Source organism: Pithys albifrons, chromosome 8 (genome assembly GCF_047495875.1).
Source record: "Pithys albifrons albifrons isolate INPA30051 chromosome 8, PitAlb_v1, whole genome shotgun sequence".
NCBI classification, from domain to species: domain Eukaryota; kingdom Metazoa; phylum Chordata; class Aves; order Passeriformes; family Thamnophilidae; genus Pithys; species Pithys albifrons.
In genome coordinates this window covers 4,316,855-4,330,259 of record NC_092465.1, presented here as the reverse complement: position 1 = coordinate 4,330,259, position 13,405 = coordinate 4,316,855, and the positions used below count along the sequence as shown (strand labels likewise).

At 37.0% G+C, this 13,405-nt stretch overlaps 1 protein-coding gene across 1 annotated transcript in view; it reads left to right on the top strand.

The window, feature by feature from the left end:
- ARHGAP15 (Rho GTPase activating protein 15) overlaps window positions 1-13,405 on the top strand; it is a 329,404-nt gene that overhangs the window by 190,267 nt on the left and 125,732 nt on the right. Inside the window, exons 9-10 of the mRNA XM_071562294.1 lie at window positions 994-1,116; window positions 10,197-10,295. Coding sequence (XP_071418395.1) covers window positions 994-1,116; window positions 10,197-10,295 — 222 coding nt within the window. The remainder of the gene's footprint in view (window positions 1-993; window positions 1,117-10,196; window positions 10,296-13,405) is intronic.

Genomic DNA, 13,405 nt, shown 5'->3' with positions numbered 1-13,405 from the left:
TAAGAAAGCCAAAGCCACGCCTCTCTCAGCTGGAGGCCCTTACTGAGGGAGGCTTTAGAGCTCTGCATTAGCCTGCTCAGCATATGGGGGAAAGGGCAGGGTGAGGATGCTCAGGACACTGAACAAGAGTTTTTCAAGGATGGTGAGTCTCAAGTGATTTGTTAGAAACCTTTGAAAACCTGCTGGTTTGGGGAATACTTTGGAAAAGGTCTTCCCACAGCATCACTGCTGCTTCTGGAGCATGCCAAGCTTCTCCTCCCTACTCATATTGCCTGTTTTGATATCTATCATGGTGCCCTGTAAGCACCTCAACAGAGAAAAAGTTAAATTTATGCCTTTGAAAATTCCTCCAGGGGATTTTCGGAAGCTGGATTCTATGTCTTTTTGACACAAGCAGGAATAAATTGAGCTCAGAATGTTTCTCAGCTTGGTAAATGCTTAAATATAATAAAATATAATCATTAGAACGGGAATACTTTTCTTTCCATAAATTAATGCATCTTGCACACATTTCATGGCACATAGCCATGTTTTCTGTAACTGCATTAAATATATATATAACTCTTAATCCATCTTGGCAAGAGAATTCAGTCCTTCACTCTTGGTGTAACCATCCATCCTTTCTCATAACAAGTAGTACACAGCTAATAGTGCGTAGCACACTTGGAGTCTGCAGTTTTAGCAGAGAAATCATCCATGTGAAACTTGTGGGATTCGTGAACGTTTCATGAGTAAACTGGTCGCCATCCAAATACTTATGGGCAATAAATAATAGAGCTCCGTGCAGAGCCGGCAGAGTGAACTCATCATGTTTATTCACAGAAGTATTAATCAGATGGTTTGTAGTGTCCAACCAGCTCCACTGCTGACCTACCGCATGATTTTGATTTCATTAGGGTGGTTATGGCCACTATTTTCTAAGGATACTTGAGCAAACTCCTATTAGTTTAGAAATATTGTTTCACTGAAGCTTTTCCTCCTGCTTTGCTCTAGTTTTCAGGCTGAACTACAGTGCCTCTGACACAAATGACAGAAACCGAGTTAAAAGCAGATTAAAGAAGTTCATCTCCCGAAGACCCTCCTTGAAAACATTGCAAGAAAAGGGACTTATTAAAGGTCTGTCTGGTCTTTTGTACTTTTTCTGGGGTGCAAAAATTAAAAATTCACAAGTGATTATTTGACTCTCGGATGAATAAGTGCATTGGACAAACACTTCTTAGGTACAGTTTTGTTGCTGTATCTCATAAAACTCACACTGCTGAACTATAAAGATGAAAAATCAATGTATGGTTACATCTATCTCTGTGATATCTGACTGCTGTTTCAATTTTTCTCCTTTGGTGTACAAGTGGTAGAAGCTCATCAATTTAACACCATGCACAATGGAAATCAACATGCTGCACAACTCCATTTCTTTTTAAGAAAAAGTATTGAAATAGTTTATATTTTAGAACCCAAAATAGGAACTTCAGATGCTGTGCTGACTAATTTGTTGGAATACTTTCTCCTGTCTTCTCTCATCATTTTTCTAACTCACTAACAAAATCCATTTTTAACAATTTAAAATGCATGTCAGCAAATAAGAGGTGCTTTTTTTCCTACTCCAATTTATTGTTATGTTGGTCACCCATCACTTTCACATATTCTTAAAAAATTGTTTCCTTGATAAAACCTGTTTCTCAGTTTATCCAAGAAGTGTTCTGGTAACTAGTAGTTGAAGGCAGTAGCATTCTGACCACGAATACTCAAGTAAAGCCATGTTTTCAAATATTGTCTGGAGTAATGCTTGGAAAATTTACACACTCCCAAATTATTATGTGTGAAACCCACAACTGCACATGCAAATTGACTAGAAAGAGGCATTTTGCCAGCAGCCCCTGTCAATCTCCAGTGTGTTTTCCAGTGGTGTGTCAAAAATGGCAAGGGGTGTTGCTAGTGTGTATTAAACTTGTCTGTCCAGAGCCAAGAGATTGACCCCAGCCAGCATAAGTTAAGGCAACCACAAGAGTTAAACACCAGCTGGGCCCATGTCTGAAGAGAACATTCAATGAATTAAGTTCTTATATTTTAGATACATGCAGAGATGCTCAGTGCAGTGTTGTTTATTGTAAGGAAATCTTCATTTTGCAAAACCATGATGTGCCTTAGTGGTGGGGGTTTGCTTCTAACAGTCACAGAAACTTTGAAAAAAATGTCATTTATGCATCAATATGTGTGTGTGAGGTGTGCAGACTTGCACACCAAACTTTCACAATCTGTCCTTACACATCCATAGTATCTGATTTCAATATGTTAAAGTTTTGTCTCCTTGAAGTACTTTGTGAGTTGAGTATAAGATTTAAATGCATCTTGTTAGTTTGTTTCAGTTATTACAGTAACAGAGGAGTAATTTATAGTCTTTTAATTTCTGGATTTAAGGGTTGGGGTTTTTTTAGTTTAATAAAGTGTGGCTGATAAATTTCCTGCGGTGTTACATAGGGATCAGATGTGATCCCTGCTAACAAATCCAAATTCATTAGCATAACTCAAATCCACCCTCTAATACATCTCTCTAGGAAAGCCTGATAAATTTGGGGTTGGCTACAGTTGCATTAAGCTCTCGATTCATAAACATAGCTTGGTTCTGCCTGGGACACTCTTCCAGGGATAACAGAGATGTATGATTTATGACACAATAATTCAGAATCAGTACCTGACACAGTATTATTACCAAACTAATGTTGCCATGAAGAAAATATGTTCGTTATCTACCATGAAGTTTCATTAGGATTAGGTTCTGGCCATGCAAATGAGGCAGGATTCGTTAGCACGGCTTAATTCCAATCTACGGTAAGTCTACGTGAAATGCTCATTTGATAAGGTTCTTTCATTGTCTTCACCAGAGTTTATCCCTTAATCTGTTAAAATGTTATGAAAATACACTTGCAGTGCTTATGCAGAGACCACTTTTAAATGTTAATTTTTAGGCTCACATTAGAATATTTTTAAATCACAAAATGCAAACTCCCAGATTACAAATGAAAAGCTTGCCAAATTTTGTATTGTAAGATGCATCTATTTATTTTTCTAAAGGTGACTTAAATGGTTGCAGAAACCTCTCAGAACTATTTATTTGCTTGTTTCTTAAGGGAAAAAAATGTTAACTGATTTTTACAAGAAAAAAATTCCTCCAGCTCTGAGAACATGCCTACAAACTTTCATCCCATAGGGAAATACTTCTGTCAGAATTGTAAATCCCTTAAAATAGGGGCTTGTAATAAAAGTGTGCATAAAGCCTTACAGGACATCTTGGTACCAAATTCCTGACAAAGAGCTGTTCTGTGAGCTGGTGAAGAATTGATATAAATATCTGTGAAGCGTGTGGTGTTAATTACTCCAATGCAGTGGCACTGTAGGTGCTGTGAAAACCTTCACTTTTCATCAAGTGCTATTCATATTTGCCAGGGGCACTATAAAGCTCTCAAATCTATATTGATTTTTTATATTGTATGTCACATTGGAACCCAAACTCCAATAAATTTAACACGTAAATTATAGTCATGAGTAAATACACTTTAAGGTGGTAAGTTCACTTAGACACAGTTCTGTGCTCTGTTAGTCACTGATGCGTGCACGCTTGGCCAGGAGACTCGACACATTTCTCCACATTAACCAAATTTGGGAATACAGGCTTCAAAATTAAATAGCAGTTTGATCTCCTGGGGTACTTTGTTCTGCCAACACTGTTATCAGGAAATCTAGGAATCAAGTGATTGTCATTTAACTCTTAACCAAACTTTGCTGATGTAGAATGTAACAAATACTCATGAAGAAAGTAAAGTAGGGAGTTAAAAAATGAGAATAATAATGGGGATAGCAATCAGACAAGGCAGTGTAGCAGACCAGTGGGTAAATGTTAGTTACATCTTGGTCTGAAAATGAAGATGTGCTGCCACTTTACATGACAAAAAGTTATTTTTTTCATTGTTGTACCATTTGTTTTCTACTTCTATGAGTAAAGGAAGCCAGACTGGGAACAGCATATTGGCTCCATTCATTGCGATGGGCTGGTGACTGGGGCTTTTCATGCTTCAGTAACAGCTCTAATGAAGATCATCAGTCCTCATTCCACCTCACTCATGCTTGCACAAAATATCTTTGGTCTAGAAACATTTTGGAACCATTTCTGAGGCTATGTGTAATACAAGATCTTCACATAATGTGTTTGTGTCTCTGTGCACACTTATGCTCAGATATGTGTCCACATGCACACAACCTAGAAATAGTAAATCAGAGGCATGTTCCCTGTCTGCCATTTTAACAGTGTTATTTTGAGAATAACTGTTCAAATTTATACTCTAGGGCAGAGGTCCTTGGTTCCTTGGGATTGAAATATTCTTAGAATTTACAGAATCTGCACTAATATGCTAGAAAAATAATATATAAATCTCTTTTAAGGCGACTTTATAGTCTATAATTGAACTTTGATCTTTATGTTTGAGCTTTGTCATGATTTAATATTATCCAAAATGAATTGCCAACCTTCAGCTTGATATTGGCCTGCTAACTTCCTGATTTCTGAGCCTTTCTAGTCCAACAAAGTAAAAAAAAAACTTCTGTGGAACTGTGACTTTAAAGCTATGGTGGTTGTGTTGGTAAAAGAATATCACAAAATACACTCTCAGTAAACAGTAAAAAAAGCAAGAGCAACAACACAAATGACACTGTGGGAAATGAGGAAAATGAAGCTATTCAGCTGGCAAGAAATTTACTCGGTTTGTATTTTTTCAGGGTGGATCTTTTTTTCCCCAAAATCTAGACACCGAAGGAACTTCATTGAATTTGTTTCATAAGCAAAGTTAAGGCAAAAACCAAAACAGCATAAAAATTGGACTGGGTACAACTGTTTCAAGATGAAAATAAAAGCCACTCAATTGCTAGTGAAAGGAACTAGCTGTGATTTGGCTTGGTAGCCTATAGAACAGGGCTCAGCATATGTTGGTGGTTGTGCAGATCACAGCACAGAGATCACCAACCATTTCATTTCCAGGCTAGGGAAAATGTCTTTATTGCATCATATGTTTCAGTGGGCCTTGGAGTAGATCAATGCAATGAGTGAAATGCTCATTAGAAGTCCAAAAGAGCAGATTAAGACCTACCTTTGCTGTGTTCTGTAATTCTTGTGGGTTATGAAGGAATTTTGCAAGAGCTCTGGTGCCCATCAAAACTTAGGGAAAGTTAGAAAATGTTTCCTTTGGCTTTTAGGGACAATGGGTCACAAGGGTCATTTTGTCTTTGACATGGACATTTGGAAGTACTTTACCCAAACCCTGTGGACAGTGATCTGTTCCTTTGACATGATGCTCTGAAATCACAGAATCCCAGATGTCAGGTTGGAAGGGACCCACAAGGATCATCGAGTTCCTTAGCCCTGCACAGGACCATCTCCAAGAGTCACACCATGAGCCTAAGAGAAACTATCTCATTTTTTGAGATCTCTTTTGAGGAGTACAGCAGACACACTCTCTTGGAATTGAAACAAGCTCTTATCCCCAGTAAAACACCAGAATTTCTTGACACCTATGTCTATAGTACTATTTTCCCTTTTCTGAGTATCTGAAATGAATCTCACAGCTCAGATGCCACATTATAGTAACTGATCACAAATATACTTTTTAAAAAAAATTGATGACCACTACAGATCAACAAAATATAATAAATCTCTAAGTTAAAAGGACTGGCAAGATTCCCAGTGTGCATAAATCAGGGGAGCTCCATTGACATCCTTGCCAACTTCAGTCAGCTGAGAACTTCTCCCACTTATCGTAAAAGTGCTGTGGCATTATTTGGAGACTCAGTCTGGGATCAGCATCACTTTAACATCTGACTCTAGAGATTGAGCACCCAGAAGTCATCTTTCAGAATATGGCCTCAAATGCATCAGTTCCCCAACCAAAAATTCACAGCTGTGCTTCTTATAGTCCCTTTCCTCTCTCTGTACACTCCTCCCTTATTTTGTCTTTTTGTTCTTCTTCCATCTTTTGCCTCACAACATGCAAAGAGATACAAAGCAAATAAACAACTTGGATGTTGATACAGAGTTCTGTAGTCCAGCAGCTCAAATCCAGATGTAGTAGAGTTAATTCTGTTCTTGAAAGACATGAGATTACACAGATATAATTCATGTTTCTAAAAACTTGGGCATTGTACCATTACATTGCCTCCTCTCATGTCAGAATTCAAGCTTCTCCCTGAGAAATTAGCCTTGCCCTTCCCTGTGTTTTTTAATAAAAACCATTTAAGTATGAGTTCCTTCCAAGTGTGGCTACATCTCATCCATGTACACCCAAACCAGTTAAACAATGACATTCTCAGTGAGGATGTGGCTTTAGTGATTTTGTTTTAATTGTTTCTTTTCCAGAAGTATTGTCTCCCATAGTCGAGATTTCTGCAGCTCAGGATTAGTGGCTTTGCTGCAGCCTGCGAGAGCTTCCCCCTTCCACCAAAAAAAAAAAAAAAAAAGACAAAAAAAAAGAAAAGTAGCACTGTCAGGCTCAGGAAAACTTGAAGCTCCCTAGAATGAGAAATTCATTGCAGCTGTAATCATCATTTTGTATTATACAACTTGTGAATGCCCATTCCCTTCTCTTCTGGTGTCTCATTTTACATCCATGTGCAAAGCTGTCACACGCTCCACCATCTCCAACCAAATTTTTAAAGTGCAGATAGGAGGGATGTGTAATGTAAACCATACCACCAAACATATTATGAATATATTGCTCTTCTTAAAAATGCTTGTTGGTTTTTCATACTACAGTATTGACTAACTGTCGGTGTTTGATGTATGGTTTACCAGCCTGATGTAGACTTATGGTTAGAGCTTAACTTGTTAGTTCTGCTTTTGCAGCCAATTCAGAATAACTACAGATGCCCCAAGATATTAAAATTGACTGCTCAAATGGACTCAGTGTGGGAGTTTCATTGGTTTTAAATTGATAACAGCTGAAAGAGTGAATGATTAAAGCTGTATATGGGCATAGTATGCAGCTCCTTTGTACGAGCTCTTGTGAACAGAATACACTGCATGGGAATTGCCTTTGTTCTAATAAAAGATATTTCTGAACAATTGTTAGTTTAAATTTTTAAATGATGAGACAAGAGCATTTCAGGAGCCTATAGAGGAAATAATTCCTGAGAAACTGGAATAACTCTGAGAAGATAGAGTGGATTTCTATTCAGAGGGGAGCATTTAAAGTTAAGTAGCATTCCATAAGGTGGTAATTGTGTCTATTTCCCAGGCATTTGAGTTAAATAAGCTGGATAGGAAACATAAACTGTCATAACAGGAGGTTAGGAGTGTTGTGTACATCTTTTAGACTTTTTTTTTCAAGTCATAAAAAATGAAGTTTTGGATGGCCTTATCACAAATAAATCAAACAAAGGTTTCTTACTTCCCTTATCCCTTTGGGGAAGTTCCTATTTAAAAAAAAAATGTCCTGGATAGTTTTCCTTTAAACTAGTTGTAAACCATATATATACACACCTCTAAAAGAATAAGAAAATAATGTTTTAATCTTAATTACACATGAATCTAGCTTACAAAATTTAACAATTTTTTATTCCTACAATTTCTTGGTTTTGAAATACTGCACAAAAAAATCTTAACTGAGTTTTCCTCAACTATCCGTGTGACCTCTACAAGTGTAAATATGGCAGTGTAACTACTGCCATTCCCATGTTTATGTACAGAAACAGATCCAGCAAAAAATCAATGGACTAGAAAGCTACAGAATTTGTGGTTCAGGAGTACCCAGAATTGAGAGTATTTGGATGACTCATGGGATCATTTACTTATAAATCCTCATGAATTTCTAGAAGGGGAAAAAACCCTCCAGCAGTTGTGTGCTATTGCTTTACATAGTCTTTTTGGATGCCCAGGAACAATTAATGTTGTTTTGCTGCCCTTCCATCTAAGACAAAAGTACTGAGTGCCTGTTTTCTAAAGAAGAAGTTATTTAAACCTTAACTGCAGGGTGCAGAATGTGACTATATCCATACAGTGGAAGGAATATAAAATGAGGCTAAATATTTTTGCTGAATATATAGAATCTGCACCAAGAAATGAAGTAATGGACTAGGTGAGAATTGCAAAACTGTTTTTAGCCTTTTCAAAATTTTCTCACAGGAATACCAAGTATTCTGTATTCATGTAGAGGATTGAAAGAGTAACTGTGAAATAATCCTGGAAGTTGATTATAAAGTGGTTATAACACAGAAAAGAAACTGCTGAACAGCCATGCATTAATTTTGTTTCAGTTCTTCATGTGTTGCTGTCTAAACACAGTGCAGTTCTTTGCCTGTTTTGCGTCTGAAATTGTTTACAAGTGTCTTTGTCCACCAAATAGGATTTTTTTTTTATTTTTTTAACTTAATTTACATTGGGGACCATTCCATATTATGCAAAGAATTTGACAGGTCTTTGCTAAAATTTTGAAAAACAATTAAGATGTCAAAAGAGGAAGTGCTAGTACATTTTAATCATAAATCTCTGTATGTATAATTACCACTGAAGGCAGCTATAAATGTTTTATGAAGAAAATGTAACCAGACTGTGCTTTGTCAGAAACATAACCCCAAAACATGTAACAGACTGTTCGCTAATGCTTAACGCCACACATGCACACAACCTTCCTGGGTGCAGTTCTGTGAACCCAATCCTCCATCCCTTCTGCAGCCCAAACTCCGACTAACTTCAATTCAGGCTTTGATGTACTCTCCCAGAATGCAGATCACACGCATTGGGAGGTGCTGGAATAAACTTCCCTGATACATCTTGAGAGGTCCAAACTATCTGCTGCACCTCACCTTGTTCCTGTCATTGCATTCGCTGCTCTGGGGTATTAAGAAAGAAAAAGCAACTGAGTTGCTCTTGAAATCTAAGTGAAATATTGGTGATTAAGGATAGATAAGCAAAGCACCTTGCAAAGCAGAAATTAAAAATAATGGGGGGTTTGCCTGTTAGTAAGGAAAAGTTCTCCTGCTGGGAGGAAGGATGACTGCAGCTGGCTATGGTGGAAAGTGGTGGGACTGACTATGCAGGAAACAATGAGTGCCGTTTGAGCTGTAGAGAGAGCAGGAGCTGCTGCTGGGTTTGCTGGGCAGAGCCCCCAGATTTGTGCTATCACCCTTCAGCTATCTATACAATAATTTTCAAAGCCTCTCCACCAATTTACAAACTGCAGTACTCTGTTGATATGCTGTATGGAGACTGTCTCTCTGGGTAAATGATGACAGTACACTCCTATTGTTTCAGCATTTAACTGCCTCCTATTGAGTAGTTCCTCTCATCTGTTTGATTCATTCTGATTCTAGCTGACATCGTCCCTGTTACTGATTGCTCTTTTCATAATTTCTCAAACATATAGAGTGGAAATGAGGCAGAGACAGCTAATTAGTAATCTGAAGAGTCCAACCTGCTCATACAAATATGTTTCAAGATCAACATACAGAGCTGATCAAAACTTTGAAATCATAAAACCCAAAAGGTAGCTTTATCTAGTTAAATGATTATTCATAAAGGAAGTAATACTAATCACAAAGTTAGACTTGGTGTAAGATGCAATCCTCATCCAAAGACATCTAGTATCTTCTGTATCTTTTAAGCAGGTAATTTGATGATTAAAAAAACTTTTGTAAAGATGAGATGAAATTGTACGGATTCGTAATGATGCAAAGTAGTGAAACTCTTGCATTCCTGTAGTACTCCTAGCAAAAGTGAAACTTCCAAATGTGTGGAAGAGACAGGCCACCCAACAAGATGAGTTTCTAGGTTAGACCAGCAGTTGATATCAAGTTGGATTTTGTACTCAACAAGTTAAGGAGCTGTAGCTCTAGAATGGCCTTCAGGTTTTTTATGGCAGGTCCAAGCAAACTCCAGAGACCTCATAGGCCTAGAAAGGCCAAGGTCAATGTGCAAGTGACAATTGAAACTTGAATCCAGAGGGAAGTGTCCAAGCACTATGAACAGCAGATGTTGAGGGCTTTGATTCTGTGGCAGAAGGTAATGACCACTAGGGATCAAAAAGGATTTTCTTCTAACTTTGCCTGTCCATCTTCAGAATCTGAGTTTTAAAATTAATAGGCAAGCTGAGAAGAGACAAAAATCCCACTACTAATAATATGCCTTCATGTATTTTCCTTTTGTTTTCCAAATGTAGATCAAATTTTTGGCTCCCATTTGCACTTGGTTTGCGAGCATGAAAAATCTACAGTCCCCCAGTTTGTAAGACTGTGCATACAAGCTGTTGAAAGAAGAGGTGAGTACCTTAATATTTAATACTGGTTTCTTTCTAATAGTAATCAAAACTTTTACCTCATAACTCTACTCAGATTGCCAGGGCAGGCAGACCATTCAATTTATAATACAGTTATGAACGGAACTATATCACATTCTGTATCTTCACTTTCTTTATATGATAAGACACTAATAGGACACATTCATGCTGATTATTCCTTATATTTTATTTGACATGTTGTTGGTTTAGTCTTTCTCTGGGTAAGTAAATGCTGAATGTCAATAAAATGTCAGTAACTTTCATTCTGAAGTCTCTGGTGAGTGTAACGCCAATACTTTTTCCTGAGTCCTGAATTGTATTCAACCAAAAAAAATGTTTTTCTAGTGTGACCATATATATGTATATTTTTTTTTTTGATGAGTGCAGGTGTCTAATTTTTACAGTTATTTTAAAAGCCATGATACTGTAAAAATATTGGAATGAATATCCATCCTCATTAAAAGTTTTGATTAATAAGAAGGATATTCATAGTATAAAAAAGATGTACTTAACACCGTTGCCTGCCTTCCTTTCTGCAGAGTGTATCTTCTCTCACTGAAGGTCATTTTCTTTGGAAGGTACATGCGGTAGATGCAGAATCTTAAAATGTATTGTATAAAAATGTGAGGCTTCATCACCATCTGTTACAAGTTTACAACTTGTTCCAGGGATCTGGGGAAACATATATCTTGCAAAAGATAGAAAATTTATTTTCAGAATAAGACTGGGTGAACCCATTGTCACTGCCATATACTGGAGTCTCAGAACAAGAGTACCCATGAAAAAATGAAAAGATACTTAGAGGGTTATCCACAAAGGAAAAAGCTATTTTAATTCCACCATTGTTACCTGGTTTTATGGTGAAAGGTGCAATAAAACTACCCTGGAGTTTCAAACTCAGAAAAATTCATGCTTTAATTATACAGCAAAGAGAGCACTGGGATATTATTATTCCCAGAATGATTGGCAGGAAGTCAGAGACTGAAACAAACTGGAGATTGTTCGGTAGGGGGAGATAGTAGCATTGGGTTTTTTTGGAGGGAGGCTGGATAGAGAAAGGGGAGAAATGTGTGAAGTGACTATTAATAGAGGAGGAATTGTGAGGAGAAATTCAGAACATGAAAAGGAAAGGCAGAGATTAGATTGTAAAAATGCCACACTCTGCAGAACATGTCTAGAGGACTGCTTGGTTGTGATCTCTGCACAAGTTCTCCAAAAGATGCACTGGATATTTCATAAATGTTTGTGGTATCTGATCATCTCTCACAGAATTGAGACCAGAGGTCTCTGCACCACTGAACTGTAATAGGAAAATCCAAGAAACATAGTAAGATGTTTACTGTCTCTGTGACTATCAAGAAAATATTCATATAAGAAACTGAACGTATTACTGTTTCTTCAAGGGAGTTCATCCTTCCTCATAGTGCATTATGTTCTTGTGTTTCCTTCAAACTTGCTGCGACTCAGAGAAGCCAACCCCTTTTAGTTAGTCTAACGTAAATAGAAGCTAATCATATGGGATGAGATAAAAATTTCATTTTATCACTATATTTATGAGTTTATATTTGATACACAGTTTTTTCTATTATCGTTTTCTTGGATTAAGATGCTTGCATTTACTCACATTCTATTTACTCAAAGTGTTGTTTTTACTAAGTTCTGGCATAAACTATCTCAGGACAGCAGTAATTTATGTGAAGCTAAGTCCAATGTTTATGCAAGCTTCTGATGACATTTTATATCGGGGTTGGTATTAGGAAGCAGTATGTGGAGGTGCCAAGTCTCCCGGCATGGCTGAGACTCAACAGATCTGAAGCCCTCCTCTTAATGGCCAGATATGCCTCCAGCCAAGATACTCAACTGCAGAGTCATGGGAAATACTTATGTACCAATTATGGGAAAGGCACATTTAATGAAAACTGTATGTTTACTTTCATAGTCTTAGTAAGATGGCCTAGATACTCGGTACAGCTGGCATATTGGCTGAGCTAGAAAAGCTTTTTTTCCTATTTAGAAAATATATCATCTACATACTGTAACTGTACCAAAAATGTTACTTGCGTGCTTTGCTTAAGATAAAGGATTATTGGGAAAAAAAACCTTAGGAGACCATCCCCAAATGTTACTTACAAAACTTTCATACTTCACTGAACGGTTGTGTTCTTAGTTATCAGCTCATGCATTTAATTATTATTCACCTACTGAATTTCTATTTGTTTTTCTGATTTTTAAAGCATTATCTCTGTGCACAGAAAGAAAGTCTAGCAGGGATCTGAATAAACCATATTAATTAGTACATTTTCCTCGGTAGAAGAGGTTACACACAATAGCCAACTGTAGCAATATTCTCCCACAGAATAAAAATGTAAAGGTTGTCATTAACATTGGTAAGATTTCGTATTTAGTTACACTATTTTAAAATTAATATCAAAAGGATATTTATTCTGAAATTACTCTGCTGTGACTTAGATCAAATTTTGGCCATTTATCCCCTAGTTTTCTTCTTCACCATTTTTGGACAGAGGTGCTTCATATGGTCTGCTCTACAAAATCTCACACCATAATGCATATTTATCTATCCAGCAAGGATTCACCTGTGAATGTGAATTAAAAAAAAAAAAAGAGTGAATTCCAGTTTTTCAGCCTGTTTTGGTATTGTTAGTTATAGAATTAGGACTGAGAAGCAGAAAATCTTTCACCATTTTCTCAGTCATCTTGCAGAGCTGATAATGGAGTTTAATAAAACAAAGCAATAGAAATGTGCCTGTTCCTGGAAACTTGCAAGGCAACTGTCACATTTAGTTTGGAGTTTTTAAGGAAGCTCAGTTTTTTTCCTTCATTCTTCCTGCAATTATGAATCACTTATAATAATTACTGAATTATTCATTCATAATTTTTGATGAACTTCTAGTCCTGATTATTGAGCTATCCAGACCTGTGCCACTGAAGTCAACAATATCCTGTCAAAGAGAGTTGTAGGCTTTATATCTCATGGAATATTCTGAACAGAAAAACCTCCCATGTCTGTAGTGTGACCTGGTGAGAATAAGAGATTTGCCGTGCAGCAATCAGGTTGAAGCAACACAGTGGCT